Genomic DNA, 15702 nt, shown 5'->3' with positions numbered 1-15702 from the left:
AGGAGACTAAACCAGTGGCATAGGCCACGCCGCAGCCCTCTGCATCCTCAACAGAGTAAACCAATTGGCTTGTGGCCAACAGGGAGCCACCAGAAATACCCTGGCCCTCCACTTCCAAACCCTCACCAGAAAGGGCCTGATGAGAGCAAATGGAGGAAAAGCATATATCGGGCCATCTGGCTACTGACATGACAGCATCTGGAGCCCAAGCCTGCACATCTCTCCCTCTGGTACAGAACCTCTGAAATTTGACTTTGCTTCATGAGACAAATAGATCCACCACTGGAAGACTCCACATCTGAGTCGGGGGGGGGGGGGGGGACTCACCGATCCAGGGAAAGTTCCTGAGAGGCAGAAATGTCCCTGCAGAGTAAATTGACTGACACAATGGATGATCCCTAAATGTGAAGTGCCCTCAGAGCCCGAAGAGCACCCTGACCCCAGGAAAACATCTTGTAAGCAATCTTGTTCAGATTGCTGGAGCAATCCCCGCCCCCCCCCCCCCCCCCTGCCTGTTCATATAGACCTTTGCTGTGACATTGCCTGTCCTCACTAGAACCGCTCTGCCCCTGCAGCTGGGAGATGAACACAAGAGCCCTTCTTACGGCTTTGACCTCCTTCCAATTTGCGGAATGGCTTGCCTTGGTGCGAGTCCAACATCCTTGCTCCTGCAAGCCATGTCATCTCTTCCAGCCTGACAAACTGGCGTCTGTGGTAAGGATCACAGGTTTGGGAGGATATAGCATCACCCGTACAACAGATTGTCTGAGTAAACCACCATGCCAGATCCTCTCTCACCTATCAACAGAGAGGAATAGAACTTTTCAAATCCTGTGATTCTGGATCCCAATTGAGCAGAACCCATGCAGCTAATCTGTGGCGATAGAACCGAGCCCATGGAAATAAGAAGTTAGTCGATGCCATGCATCCCTGGACCCTGAGTCAAGAATCCATCTTTGGGCAGTCATGTTCCAACAGACTCTTGATCCAGCAGAGTTAGGAACTGTGACCCAATGAAGACCAGGTCTTTTTACTGACTTGAAGACTTTCCCCAATTGATATGGAAAGCCATGAGAAAGAAGCTCATCCTTCTGCCGATGGGGCCGGCACCAACCAGTCTTCTAGAGAAGGGTGTGCAAAAATTCCTTTGGAATGCAGAAGTGCCACCAATGGAGCCAGGACTTTGGTGAACGCCCTCAGAAATGATTGAGCCTAAAAGGGAGAGCTTGAAACTTATGGTGGTCGCACTCCAGAGCAAACCGCAAATATTTTTTGATGCAAGGTTTTGAGTGGGACAGGGAGATGCGTCTTCTAAACCTATGGACACCAGCCAATCTCCGGATCTTATTGGAGGAATAGTTGACTGCAGAGTCACCTTCCGAAAGTGAAGGGTCTGGGTCCAAACATTGACCGTTTTAAATCCAGCCCCTGTCTGTAATCTCCCGGCACCACCTGGACTAAACATAGAATTGAATAACCACCCCTTTCTCTTTCTTCTGGAGGGACCTGAATGATTGCCTTTTTCTTGACCAACAGTGCTTCTCCCTGTAGCAGTGTCAGTTGTTTCTGGCCCGTGCTGGCAGATGGTTCACCTTGAGGCCGATGCATGGAGGAATCCTCCAATACTCCACTGCATATCCATTGCTCACCATGTGGAGTACCTATGTGTCCGTGACATCCTTTCCCATCCCTCGACCAAGTGACGCAGCCTCCCTCCAACTGGGAAATCTCCTATCGTCCCTTAAGTGTCGAGCGCTTCTGCACTGGCCCCTTTTTTTAAAATCTTTCTTTGGTGCAAATTGTCTTGGATGATACTTCTGCTCAAAGGTAGAAAATGCCTTGAACTCCCTACGGGGAGATGACTGGGAACTCTTGTCCCAAAACCTCTTATAGTCCTATCTACCCTTTATAAGGAAGGTTATGTTTTCGGTCCTTAAAGGCTTTCAAAGTCATGTCATCCAGCTGTTTGCGCACATAGCATTTTGCCCAGAAAAACAATCCTCACCAAAGCTGACTTTTCCCCAACCATAGGTGACGCCTGGCTGCCACCAAAGCCCTTGAAGAAATTGCAGTAGCTTTCGCTATATCCAGAGATATCTGCCAATAAATGGGCTTGATGCTTCATGCCAGAGAACAGCTGCAAACACTCATAGCCCTCCTGGATTGCTATTGCCAGCTGATCAAACTCTTTAAAAACAGGTTGTGCCTACCCCTTAAAATCGCGCAGAGGTAGACAGATCGCAATAGCGCTAGGGTCGGCCCTCCAAACCATACTTACACATTGGCGATCCCCCACACTCCCCACTGTCACCGGATGGCTGCACAGACTCTGGCATGTGCTCGGGATGGAGAAGATGTCGCTGGCAGCGGCAGGGGAGGTAGAGCGGTTTCAGGAGCTATGGCAGCCATTCCAGTCCCTCCTGGTCACGGAATTTAGAGGACTGACCTGCCCGAGATACCTAAGACTCTTGCGGCTGACGGGACAGGAAGATTCACCCTCTTGACCATGCCTGAACGGGGGAGAGCTGGGGAGGGAGCCATGGGACCGCAGGGGATTAGGCGATGGCCGCACTGGACGAGGGGAGGGGGAGGGGGGACACGGGGGGTCGGGGAGTTGAGGGGAGGGAGGAGGGTTGTTGGGGGAAGTTATTGTTAGTTTTTCTTTTTCTGTTATAATTTTTGGGAACGGAGCAGTGCCTCAGGGACCAGTCTTAGCTGAGGGGCCTGCCACCACACCGGAGCCCTTATTGCCAGGGGACGGAGCATGTACCTATGGGCTCGCTTGTATAAGATGTACCCCTTACGGGGTGGGACACGGCGGGGTAGTTCCCCAACCTTAACCCAGGGCGAGAGAGGACTCTATGATGCCCTCCAGATTCAGACGCGGCCGGCCCCCGAGGGGGTTGTAGGCGACTTGCTGTGTATCAAATTGCCTTAGCAATAGCGCCCGGGAAGAGCCTACGATGCGCTGATACTTACGTTTGATTAATTGCCGGCCCGTGGGGTTGTAGGCTGCAGAAGCAGAGGCCGTTGACGGTTTTGTATTAATGTCAATAAAAAGATTTAAACCTAAAAACAGGTTGTGCCGTATATGCCACTTACAAACTAGCCTTCAATGCTAGATTTTCTGCCGCAAAAGCTTTCTTCACCCCTACATCAGTCTTTTTATCAGCCAGATTAGTAGGTGCACAATCTGAGTTAATGGAAGTCTTGCTGATCAGGGTAGCCAAAATAGCATTCACTTGAACATTATGCGGAAGCAGCTCATCTGCCTCCCGCATGTAGAGTTTTTGCAAAAAACGTGGAACTGACTCCTATCCACATCTTTCCATTCAAACATCACCATGTCCTTAATTGTACCATGAAAGGGTATCACCATGGCACTAGGTTTAGATTACTGTGAAAATAAAGCTTCCTCCTCCATATCCAGGTGAAAATTAGGAAACTCCAAATTCTGACGCACACTAGATCGGGTATCCCACATCTCGTGTCTCCTCGGCTATTTCCCCGAAGAAGTAGGATGATCAGAGTCTGAAGAAGATGAATCATTTGATGAATGAGTTTGAGAAGTCCTGCCCCCCCTTCTTTGAACTGGCAGAGGCCAAAGCCTTGGCAACTGTAGCTTGCAATCATATATTGCACTTTCATCAGACTGAGATAACAAAAGAGGCAAAGACTCTGCCGAAGATCTGCTACCAGATGCCTCCTTATCCGGAATTTAGACATCAACCAAGGAGGACCAGGAATAAATAACCAGCTTCCTCTTTGCAGCATGTTTTCCCGACGTTGTCGCCATCAACAAATTGAAACAAGCCTGCATCAAACATCTCTCCTTTAAATACATTATGTGCCTTGTGTTGTTCCAATGCCCACATCAAACACAATACCACCAATGGAGGTCACCCATATGTCCTCCAGTCTTTGTTAAACGTATATTTAGTGCCTAAAGAGATGAATATTGTCACACCTGGGGCCTTACCGCCTTAATTGGGAAGCTCCGCTAACCTAGAAGCGGTACCCCAGTCACCAAGAGACCGCGACTCCGTCCAGGTGTACCCCCCCACCCCCCACGCTGCAAGTCTCTGTTGCCCCAGAGTAGAGAACACTCCAGCAGCGTGGCTTATTGTATGTGCTCCCCCGAGGCACTGTTCTAAAGTACTCATGTAACATCCTTCACTTGCCTCCTGATTCCTAAAGGCGGTTACAAAAACACTTCATTACCATTGACATGTAGCAGCATGGCTCCAATGGACGTATGTGGACAACAAATTATCTCCTGATCCAAATGGCGGCCAGCGGGGGCCCCACCATTGCCGACAAAGACTGGCAAGGCGACAAAAGAACAGGAGGTGTGACAGGGGGCTTTTTATTGGTTAAGACTACATGGAATTGGTGTCTGGGGAGGCAGGAGGTTCTCCAATGCAATGGCTGCAAGCGAGGGAAGGACGAGGAGGTAATAGTAGATTCTTTCCAAAGTCCTTTGTTGGCTATGCTTATGTGTACTCAGATGTTGCTATTACTTGTCGAATTCCCCTTTATCTAGAGTATTTTATGCATGTTAAATGTGGTTCTTATGCTTATAACTATGATATGCATTTTGTAATAAATTCAAAGCATTTCTCTAACCAGCCTTTAAATACTAACTTAAAATATCTCGTTCTTTTCTTGTTTACAGAAAATACCATTCGACTTGTCACTGCCATCAGGAATAATGCCACGCTTGTTAATAACTTGTACTGGTGCAGTTAATAAGAACACTCGCAGGTAAAGTAAATTGGCCAGTCATTTGTAGTCTTAAGTGTTTGTTTTTTTAAACAAATATTAATTGTATCATACCACAGCTAGTAGACCATATTGTCTTGACGATCCTCTTTCTTCCAAAAACCTTATTTTTCTTAATATTGTGTTAATGATTGGCACTGGTCCTTGTACCCATGTCCCCAACATTATTGGAAGATGGCTTCAAAATAGTACTCATTGAGCTGGTATTGAAATGATTGCTAAATAGATAATTCGTGGTTTTGCCTAGGTGGAAGTTTTCCCAACGTAAAACGCCTCTGCAATACTCACAAAGCGTAAATTTGCATAATCTGTAAACCGCTTCTCCTAACTCACTCGACATCACACACTTTTTTAATAAAAATTTAAGGCCCGATTTAGAGTTTGGTGAATGGGTACTCTGTGGCAGTGCCAACGGAGTGCTCTGTCTGACAAACTGTTTGCCTAGGCATTTTTAGGTCTCGCCTGACCCAGCGCATGCGCTGGTCTGGCAAGACTTATTGAGAGGGCTCCAAAAAGTGCTACCAGGCCAGCCTAGAGCTACAGTGCATGTGCGCGGGCGCCGCGTTTTAGCGCGATTACTTTCACTTTCGCGGCCGCTTGGCATAGCCAATAGGTCTCGCTTTTGGGACCTTATAAGTATTTAGTTATGCAACTATTGCATGGCTAAATACTTATAAGGTCCCAAAGGCGAGACCTATTGGCTATGCCAATGCTTGTTGAGTCTTGCTGTCTGCCAGGTCTATGCAAACGGAATAAAATGTATTTCTTCTGCATCAACCTTCATCCAACAACTCCAGTACAGGCCATCGGAGGTAAGCCATCAGACAGTCTACCCTATTTAGAGTAGGCTTTCAGATTATTATTTTAACAATCCCTTATGGTCCGGAATATCTTGGCCGTAAGAATAAGTAGAAATACAAAAAAAATTCCCCACCACTCCATGGAAGGAAAATCCCATGTTGGTGGGCTATTTTATACTTTTCCAAAAACGAGTTCCTTCTTTGCGAGTTTGTTTTTGGAAAAGTAACAAACTTAAAAAGTTTGGTATAATCGTCCATCAATGGTGGATGCAAGCCAAACTTGTAAATGGCGTCTCCCACCTAAGATGTCAAAATGCATTTGTCTGCCTTTATTGACTTTTTACTGCACACTTCATATACCACATCGTATCTAGGTGCTAGAAAGTTACCAGCAATAGAACCATAATTGGAACAGACACTAACGTAACGTAACATCCATCTTTTAAGGTTGTTCTCATAGAATGTCATGGATTGATTTTCTAGTAGCTCAATTAGTAGCCCAGGCCCTGAGCATGTTCTGTCACTGCGTGACTTGTGATTCAACTGAGCAGAAAAATTTTCAGAGCCAACTTCCTGGATTTTGAGGGATAATTCGGTTTGCTTAATTGGTTCCTCTGTAGCTGTTCCGCATACCAAAGACCAGTCAGATTGCCTCATTCTTCACCCAATGGAGGCTGGTCAAGTGATTTTCTGAATGCCACAAACAATATGTGATCATATTAAAGCTTGAGTTTGGGCACCTCCACCCCCTGAGAAGAAAAACAAAGCATCATGTGGAGCTAACCTATCCTAGACTTGTATTCCCATGCCTGCCGACCAATACTTGATAAGACACACGTCTGCATTCCAGATACATCTGAAGTGCAGAAATTCATTGGACCACCGCATAGGAAGGGAGGACCTAGGCCACAGTGGGATGACACATGCATATGTTTGAGGCCTAGGAACGTTATTTCTGTCTTGTCTGCTTAAAGTTTCAATTGAATGGGAGATGTGGCTTAATGGCTAGAATGGCTGACTTTGAAGCTGGGGAACCAGATCACTTCATCTCACCGAGCCTAAAAATTAACGTGTCCACCTGTAATGCAGCTGGTGTTCATGTGAAGCTCTCGGATACTTTCGGGTAGGATCGAGTTCGCGCTGTATAAAAAAAAAAACTAAAAAAAACACAATATGCCCCCCCAGTCAGTAAGTGATTTTGCTGAAACTAAATAAATATCTCAAAGTTGTTGGTAGGCCCACCTACCCACAGATGGATCTGAAAATCGTCTCTGCATTGGTCTGGAATTAAAGCCCTTTAGGGTGTAAAGCCTGTAGCAAATAACTTGTATAGATGATAAATTACAATAGGGAGAGGGCCGAGACTAAGGAACCCCACAGTGAACTGCTTGAGAGGAAGAAAGATATGGTGTCCGTCTAACAATTTGTTTTACGTATTTTTTTTTTTAAACTTCATGATTCACTATATGCAGAGCCACTACAATCATGTGGCAGGGGAGGACCAAATTATGTGGCACGTTGACTAAATCATGTGGCAAGAAAAGGCAATTTATGCAATGTAATGAGTCACATTTTGTGATAGTAGTACTTCATAACTTTGGCATTTTTATACGTTAACTCTGGGCAAATGTTTCACCTCCTTAGTACCAGTTTAACATCCAAATAAAGTAATCAATTATAGGGTGACCACCACCTTTGTATAGATTTTTTTCACTGTGTGGCAACATGTGTTGTCCCTGCCATATTCGTGATCTTTGATTCGAGCTGAACATAATTTTGTTTTGGGTTAAAATCTGTGGATCATGCAGCAAATAATGGATTATATGGTTAAAAAAAAGGCGAAACGGTTAATATGTGAAAAAATCCCAATTCCTGTGCCCTGACTATAGTGTTAATTCTGAGGCCAATAATGGTGATCGCTTGCGCTTCAAAAGCAGTGTATCGAAACCGCCAACTGGATGAAGTGACTAATTGTAATTTGTGCAAGGCATACACCAGAGTAGTTTAAGGACCAAATCTGGGAAAATAACCCATCTGGAAGGAATCCAGGATATGATTTTCTTCAAGATGAGCCTTTGATTTGCACACCACAAATACCAATGCATTTGCCCGTCCAAAAAATAAATTTGCAAAGCCAAAATCCTGTTTCTTAGTCACAAAATCTGGAAGGTTGGGGATTTATTTCTTTGCAAATTGGTTTTGCTCACACGGAAAGCCCATCAATATGGTGCAATTTGTTTGTATGCAATCTAATTGTATAAGCAGGTATGTGGGCATTCCTCGTGGATCCAGCAGCAAGTGTTGGAGAACACCAACCTGCGGTCGTCCGCCAAACATTTGTAGGCGATTTACCACCATGAAAATGCTTGCGCATGTCACATACACGAGCGCGGTGTTATAGGGTGGAGTTGGGGAACCTGCTCCTAAAATTGGGTCTGTGGGAGGGGATTTCTCCACCGGGTAAATATTTCCGCTGTAAGAAGAATAATGCAATTTTGCATCACATTTCCCCATGCCGTGTGCATCTGTTTTATTTCTTTTAGCAGAAATATTTAAACATGGTAGTACCCATGCGTTTATGTGAATTCCTAAAAAGTCTTAGATTTACTCTAAATATAAGAGGACGACAACTCGACTAAAAGTGTGGTTAAAAAAAAGTTGGGTGGGTAGTTGATCCGTAGGAAATGAGGTGTTGAGTCCACGCCAAAAAGTGTCATTTAAAGTTTTCTACCTAGATCCGAGAATTATGGCACATAATAAGTAGGCCTGGGCTAAATTTCCGTTCAGCTCGCGGAAATTGCGATAATTTGACATTTTCGCGTTCCGCGGAGAGCGCGAAAATGTCAAATTCCGCAGCCTAGCGATAATTTGTTTCTTGCTCGCGCTGTAAAATAATACATGCGCGCGCGATCGCCTTACCTGAATCCCCGCGTTTGCCGACAAGTTTTCCCGATCCGGTCGCGTTCTCCACGAGATGTTGGATTGTTGGTAGCCATTTGCGCTGTCTCGCGACAGTTCGCGCCCGCAGTAATGTCATTGGTCGCGCAATCACGTCTTTCTTCTCGCGATCATGCACCGCGAGAAGAGTGAAAACAAGATGGCCGCGCCCGCGAGCAACCGCATGGTTAAGTTGGCGAGCCGCGACCACGCAGAAAATACCGCGAACGGGCGGGAAAAAAACTTCCGCATCTTTGCGATATTTCCGTGTGTTTGCGGAGCTTTTTAACATTTTCGCGATAATTTGCCAAAGTCACTTTCGCAAATTCCGCCCACCCCTAATAATAAGGACATCTACACAGTTACGTTGTGATTGAAATGATGGGTGTAATGCCACTCTAGAATTGAGAAAATGTTCTTAATTTATTCCTGCAAAAGAAAGGACTCTGTATTGCGTCAATAACTTGTTGTTTGTGGATAGACATGAGAGGAGTAGGCCTACACCATAAATAAGCTGAAAGGGTTGCAGGACAATTGCTTGTTGATGTAATGCCATACTGTTTTGTTTACTCAATAAAAAATAGAAACGGCTAAAGTTCCTTTTTTAAAGACTTAATTCTCGAGTGAGGTTTTTTTTTTCTTTTCTTCAAATTGAGCAGGTTGAACCAATTGCAGAGCTTCGGTACTCTGTATTTAAAAAAAAAAAAAAGTAAATACATGGATTTGAAAGCTAAACTAGAATTGATTTTTACTAATGAAACCAACGTGGTCACAGTGCTTATTTCACTGAACACAGATCAGTTAAATTGTGTGTTTTACTACAGATTTCATTAAATAATTATTGAATCCTCTTTTATTTTATTTTTTTATTTTTTAGGTTCACCTTTGATTTTAAAAGACATAACGACATTGCTTTCCACTTCAATGTACGCTTTGACGAAGCCCCTAAAGCTATTGTGCGTAACTCCCTGATAAATGATCGGTGGGGATCCGAAGAAAGGCAAGCTCCCAAGTTTCCATTTGAATGTGGCAAACCATTCCAGGTACATGAATTTTAATAATGTGGATTGTATCTCTTGAAATATGTATATTATGCTACCAGGTGGTCTCCTTTCCAGAGGCCTCATCATCGGACGTTTATTGCCAGAGTACATGTCCACCATACATACCCCGAGTGTGCAAGAAAGCTAATTGTGTGATCGCGTAGTAGATAACAAAGAGGGAAATTGTACTTTCATACTTGAGAAGCAATGTAGGTATGCCAGATCAAGCCCCTAGTTCTATGCTTGAAGGTAGAAAGCTCCCTCGTACGGTTAACTAATTTAAAACTCCTGTACAGTAGCGGCTACTGTTTAAAAATAAATAAATAAATATGGTGAGGCATGATCACGCCAAACTCATCATATTGCTGCATACCTCCCTGGCGTCACACGAGCAGGAATTGAAGGAATTTTTTCTTGCTCAGTGGAACGCGAATCCAACCAATCCTGGAGCTGTAGTCATCAGCGTGAGAGCAGCTCCAGGATTGGTGGTAGCAGGCTAACCCAGTGCTCATTTTGAGACTGGAGGCCTGTGCCAGCAGCCGGGGGACTGCTGAGTCTACAGTGTACATGTTGGGCTGGTTTAAGTAGCCAGCCAGCCAGCCAACCTGACATGCGCACTGAAAGGGACTGCCGTAATCTGCAATTGCAGGATTCAGACCCACCTTCTGCCTCGCACTGTACACAAAATAAAATGACATTATTATGCCATTTTATTTTTGTGTATGCCTGCTGCGCTTGTAACAGGCGGGGCGACGCCCCTCCGCTCTCGTGGAGGAGTTGCCGCTGCTCCAGTAGTAATGCTACTGTAGAGACCTACATCAATGGCTGAAAGCTTAATTTGGATTTCAGGGATATCCTGAGTCTTCGTCCTTGTTGGCAGGAGGTCACGTTTTGATTCTCTGAAAATGTTTAAAGATGAATATGATGAGAATAAACTGAGGTATAAAACATGGAAAAGTGGAGTTTCTATTTCATTCAAGGACCTAGCCATTGCCAGAAAAGTCTTGAGACTAGAGCAACATTAATATTAAAAGAAAAATACAGTCCACAAAGTGTAGTCCACTGTCGCATATTAAGAATCTGATCACGTAATGTAGACTTGGATGCAAGAAGTGGAAATTCTATGCATTATGGCCACACGTTGGGCCCGTTCTCTGCAGAGACTGGAAATTCAGCAGGTGAATTCAGACTTTCTATTTGTACAACAGGAGTTTTGAAAAGAGGCCAATTCAATTGTAGGTGGACTGATTTCCAAGGTGTTAGACTGTTCATTGATCTTAACAGGGCTTGGTATATGCTCTTGTTTATAGAGATTAGTCTTTTTCTTGGTAATGGCAGTAGGAAGAGGTCAATGAATGTTTGGCTTGAGTAGGTGGTTGAGGTCTAACTTCACTAGCAGTGTCCAGACCGATCCTGAGATTGTTTTCCTAGATTACCTTCTTCAGTTACTAGTTGCCTAATTCTGCGCGGTTTATCATGTTTTTGATGCCCTTATTCAAATATAGTTATGTTAGGGATATTTTTAAAGCGCAATGGTTAGCCAAGGGTGCCTGGCGCTAGTTACTTCTCCTTTAGACAAAAAACAGAAGGAAATAGTTTTATTTAGCAAAAGGCCAGGTTTTTAAACCCTTCCTGAATGTTAACAACGCAGTAGCATCACTGGTAAAGGACACTGCCTTTGGCCATTGGAGGAACGAGTGGATCCCTTCTGGAGATCTTTATACTTTTCAACAGGATTTCATTGTTCTGTTGTGGGCTACTAAAGGGTCAAGGAATATCCATGCAACATGCTCATTCTCATCCGATGAGCGAGTCACATCACCCCCCCTTTTTTTTGTGTTGGTAATCGACTAGTTTCCATCCACTTTTTGGATCCAACCCTGAGTGTTTGTTGCAATGCTAGACAGACCCTGGTACTAGGTAGAGTGCATTTACTAACTTTATTCAGGGTGAACGTGGGAAGTAACTCCTTTATGAAGGTAATTGGGCACAGTTTAATTGGTTAGTTTGAAAGAACTTTTAAACTTGAGGACTAATCTACTAATATTTGATCTGCTTACAGAAATGCTGTAAACCAATGTTGGTTGTTTGGGAAGTTCCGAACGTAGTCATTTTATAGGTTGTTTCGTGTGTGTCCCTGTCCCTCCAACTGCTAGTTTGTTTTTTGTTCGTGATCAGATCAATATAATTCCAAACAAGAAAAGGCAACATTCCTGCAGGTGTTGTGAAGGGAACACTATCGGATTCTGTGATATAGGGGTACTCACCCATGAGTATTTACTGGAATGCGACATCAGTAGACCCCTCAACCAGAGTGATGATACATCTGGGTCGACTCAATTGGAGCTATTAATTCTGTAGGGATAGTGTAAAATGATCTATGGTGTAAGCATACAAGACAAATTTTAATGATGGTTATCCTGGTCAGATTAAAAACACATCCGTACTAATCTTAGATGCAGGACGGTAGTAATTGCCTCTACGCCACTTGTCTGATCTACATGTTACGGTCTTTGCTATTTTGCCCATGTGGGTCAGGAGGCCAGTTTTAAATGTCTTTTAAAAAATAGGCTTCTGTACGGTTAATGTGTAGTAAATATTGTTAAGGGGAAGTAAGGGTTTATTATGTTTAAAAGGTGGTATGAAGTTTTGGGGGCTCAGAGGTGGGGAGGGTATAAGGATAGTAAGGGGTTAATAGGTTTAAGGGATGGGTAGGTGTTTTTACGGTTCAGCGGAAGGTAGCTGTAAGGGTTTAAAAGGTTGTTGGAATGGGTAGGAATAAAGAGTTGTAATTAAGGCTCAAGAATGGATACGTAAAGGAGTAGTAAGGCATTTTGATGTTTAAGTGATGGGGGGGGGGTGTATCATAGGATTTGTTTTATGTATTTAGCATGTATTGGCTGCAGACACTCCTGCTATGCACACTCCTGTCATCTAGTGTTGAGCCCGGACTTTGCAAGTTGCTGTTCACAGGGGAGTCTTTTATGGTCTGTCGTCTTATGTCCTCCTCCTCGGCATTGTGCATGCTCAACGGCTCCTTTGTTAGTTTATTTTTTTTCCACCAGATGGACTGCATTGAAACTCTGTAGTTTTTGATGCTCCTGTGGCCTATGAACTGCTAAAGGATCCAGCAGATCGAAGATCAACGGAGACAGACACAAGGCTTTGGCAACCGCAGAAACCGTGTACTAATGGTGAAAGCCCCCAACTTCCACGTCGTCGCCATTTACATTGATTGAGAATGTTCGTCTCGGGGTAATGGAGGCTAAAAAGAGTTTATTCAAGAGGTGCCCTCGATGCAACCTAATATGCCTATTCAGACACTCTCAAAGTCCGTAACCTGTGCCTGTCGCCAGAGCACAAGTGGCAGGACTAGGTTTCCTGCAATCTTTTTTAAAATAAGACCAATATGGACATGGCAGCGGAGGCGGACTTCTCACAGGAAGAATTCCACAGCAAGGGTGAAATGGACACAGAAACCAGCTGGGAGGAGGGGGGGGAAATGTCATCGCCAGCCCCTACGACATCACTTCTGATGAACCCAGTGGGGGAGCAGAGTCTGACATACAGGTACGATACGCAGCAGACTCCACTACCAGGGTCGGGCCCAGAATAAAGACCATCTCAAGGGCCATGAGTTCAATTGACCTACCCCAGGTAAAGAAGATTTTACATAAGCCTTGCACACCCCCTTCTCCCCCCCCAGCCACGCCACAGCCCTCTGGCTATGGTCTGCATTGAGAGTGAGCCTTGGAGCCGAGAAGGGAGGAGAGAATTTTCAATCCCATTCAGGCAACAATGTCTACAGAGAGGGCTGGAGCTGACACAAGGCTGGCATCGATGCCAAGACATCCATTGACCTCGACACACATCCGTGCCGACAAAACACAGGCAAGTGGCTTCGGCATCAGATAAGGAATTGTAGCCAAAGAAACTCTCAGCATCGACCCAATCGGAAACGAAACGCACATCGACTCAACAGAAACTAAGAAGTGCAGTCACTCTTCGACATACAACACCTTTATGACACCTACACTTAAAACAAAGATGCCTTCTTCGGGAACATCAACAAAAGTTCCAGGGAAGCAGGCAAAGCCAACACAAACACACTCAAGAGGAAAAAAGCAATGGTTTTGAGGGTCTACACAAAATAATGCAAAAGAAACACCATAAAGAACCATCCAAAAGACCGGGTCAGAAGTTGGATGTGCCACAGCCCCTACCCAAACAAGTGGCAACTGAGCATAGGCCCACAAGCCCCATGCCAATCAGTCGGCCTCTTTTTCCTCATATAAAGTCCCCCTCACCGACTAAAATGTGATGGAGGTGCTGATAGCCCTGAGTACGAACATGTAGATTACTTCTCAAACTCACACAGGGATGCGCAAACCAACCTAGACCTGTGGGATGACTATGATGTGGTCCTTCCAGACACCAACATAGAGCCACCAATACCAACGAAGGCTTTCCCACCCGAAGACACCTCGTACCACAACGTTATACAAAGATAAATAAATAAGCTACCAATGCACACAACAGAGGAAGAAACAGATTTTTTAATAGAAACTCTTTCCAAAACAAAACGGACAGTACGATACTTGCCTCTGATAGGATCAATGCTATAGGTATCCAAAGATATTTTTAAAGATCACATCAAATTCAGGGTACTTGCACCCAAGGATCGAACGAAAATACAGGCCTTCTCCATCAGACCCTATATAAATTGGAGTACATCCTGCTGTGGACTCTCTAGTAGTCACAACAGCTTCACTGGGGAAGCTCCACCTCCAGACAAGGAGTAAGCAAATTGATGCAACGGAGAAAAGGGTGGCAACCGGACATGCCAATCATTGGCAAATCGTCAATTCAGTAGGCCGTCTGTCACGATACAACAAGGAAAACTGGGTTGAAATGTAAGTTATTGCAACATCGCTCATAACAATATAAGAAAAAAAAAATGTCAAGACCAAATTGCTAAATGTAGACCAATATCCAAAGCATCAATCCGGTGTGCTCTGGATAGTGCAGACACAGCGGCCAGAGGAATCAACTCATCGGTTATGCTACGTAGGAATGCATGGCTATGCATATCGGGGCTCAAACCCAAAGAGCGACAACACATTCTTAGCATACCCTTTGAGGGCGAACATCTATTTGTTCAGAAGGTTGACACACAACTAGAAAACAATCAAAAGGTAAAAGGAAACGGCCAAGTCAATGGGAGCCTGGAAAATCTCGACACAAAAGCAATGGTTTTTTTACCCTACCAATAGAGAGGGGAATCTAAAAGATCACACCCCAGAGATCCCAAGTTACCAATGCCAGCAGCAGCAATACCACCAACAATCAGGAAGAGGATATTAGCACAGTGGTTATAAGTGGAGAGGCAAAGATAGAGGAACGCCCTCAAAGGCAGCCTTAAAGAGCAAGCAGTGACTTCCCAACCATTCTCCATGATAACACTTCACCTGTCGGTGGAGGCTACAACAAATCCACCAATTGTGGCCAGCAGTAACATAGGACCAATGGGTCTTGGATATCCTCAGTCTAGAATATTTTCTAGAGCTCCAACAACAACCACCAAACATCCCACCAAGAAGACACACCCTCGATCCTCCGCACCTACTCCTCCTGAAGGAAGAAGTACAAGCGGTATTACAAAAAGGGGCAATATAACCTGTCCAATTCAAACATCAGGGTCACGGATTGTACTCCCTATACTTCCCAATACCCAAAAAGGATGGGACGCTCCCTTTTATACTAGACTTGCACCTACTCAATAAATACATCCTATCTGAACACTCTCACATGGTGGTACTACAGGATGTGATACCACTACTGCAGGGAGGTTACTTCATGACTGCGCTAGACTTGAAAGACTCCTTATTTCATATACCAATCCATCTGGCACATCACTGATAACCTCCACTTTGTGGTAAGTGGATGTCACTATCTGTTCAAAGTCCTGCCCTTCGGGGTAACAGCCCCATGTGTATTTACCAAATGCCTAGCTGTAGTAGCTGCAAAGCTGAGGAGGGAGAATATACACGTCTTCCCTTATCTAGGCAACTGGCTGATCTAGAGTGCCAGTAAACAAAAATGTCTACAGGATACCCAAAATAGTATCAACCTCTTACATG

At 44.6% G+C, this 15702-nt stretch overlaps 1 protein-coding gene across 1 annotated transcript in view; it reads left to right on the top strand.

Annotated features, from left to right (window-relative positions):
- LOC146831609 (galectin-3-like) overlaps positions 1-15702 on the top strand; it is a 75257-nt gene that overhangs the window by 48673 nt on the left and 10882 nt on the right. The window contains exons 4-5 of the mRNA XM_085605959.1: positions 4676-4764; positions 9397-9562. Coding sequence (XP_085462085.1) covers positions 4676-4764; positions 9397-9562 — 255 coding nt within the window. The remainder of the gene's footprint in view (positions 1-4675; positions 4765-9396; positions 9563-15702) is intronic.

The sequence above is a fragment of the Triturus cristatus genome, chromosome 5_1 (assembly GCF_964204655.1).
Source record: "Triturus cristatus chromosome 5_1, aTriCri1.1, whole genome shotgun sequence".
Taxonomy (NCBI): Eukaryota; Metazoa; Chordata; class Amphibia; order Caudata; family Salamandridae; genus Triturus; species Triturus cristatus.
Note: the sequence above shows the minus strand (reverse complement) of the source record. Positions and strands in the feature narration are given on the sequence as shown.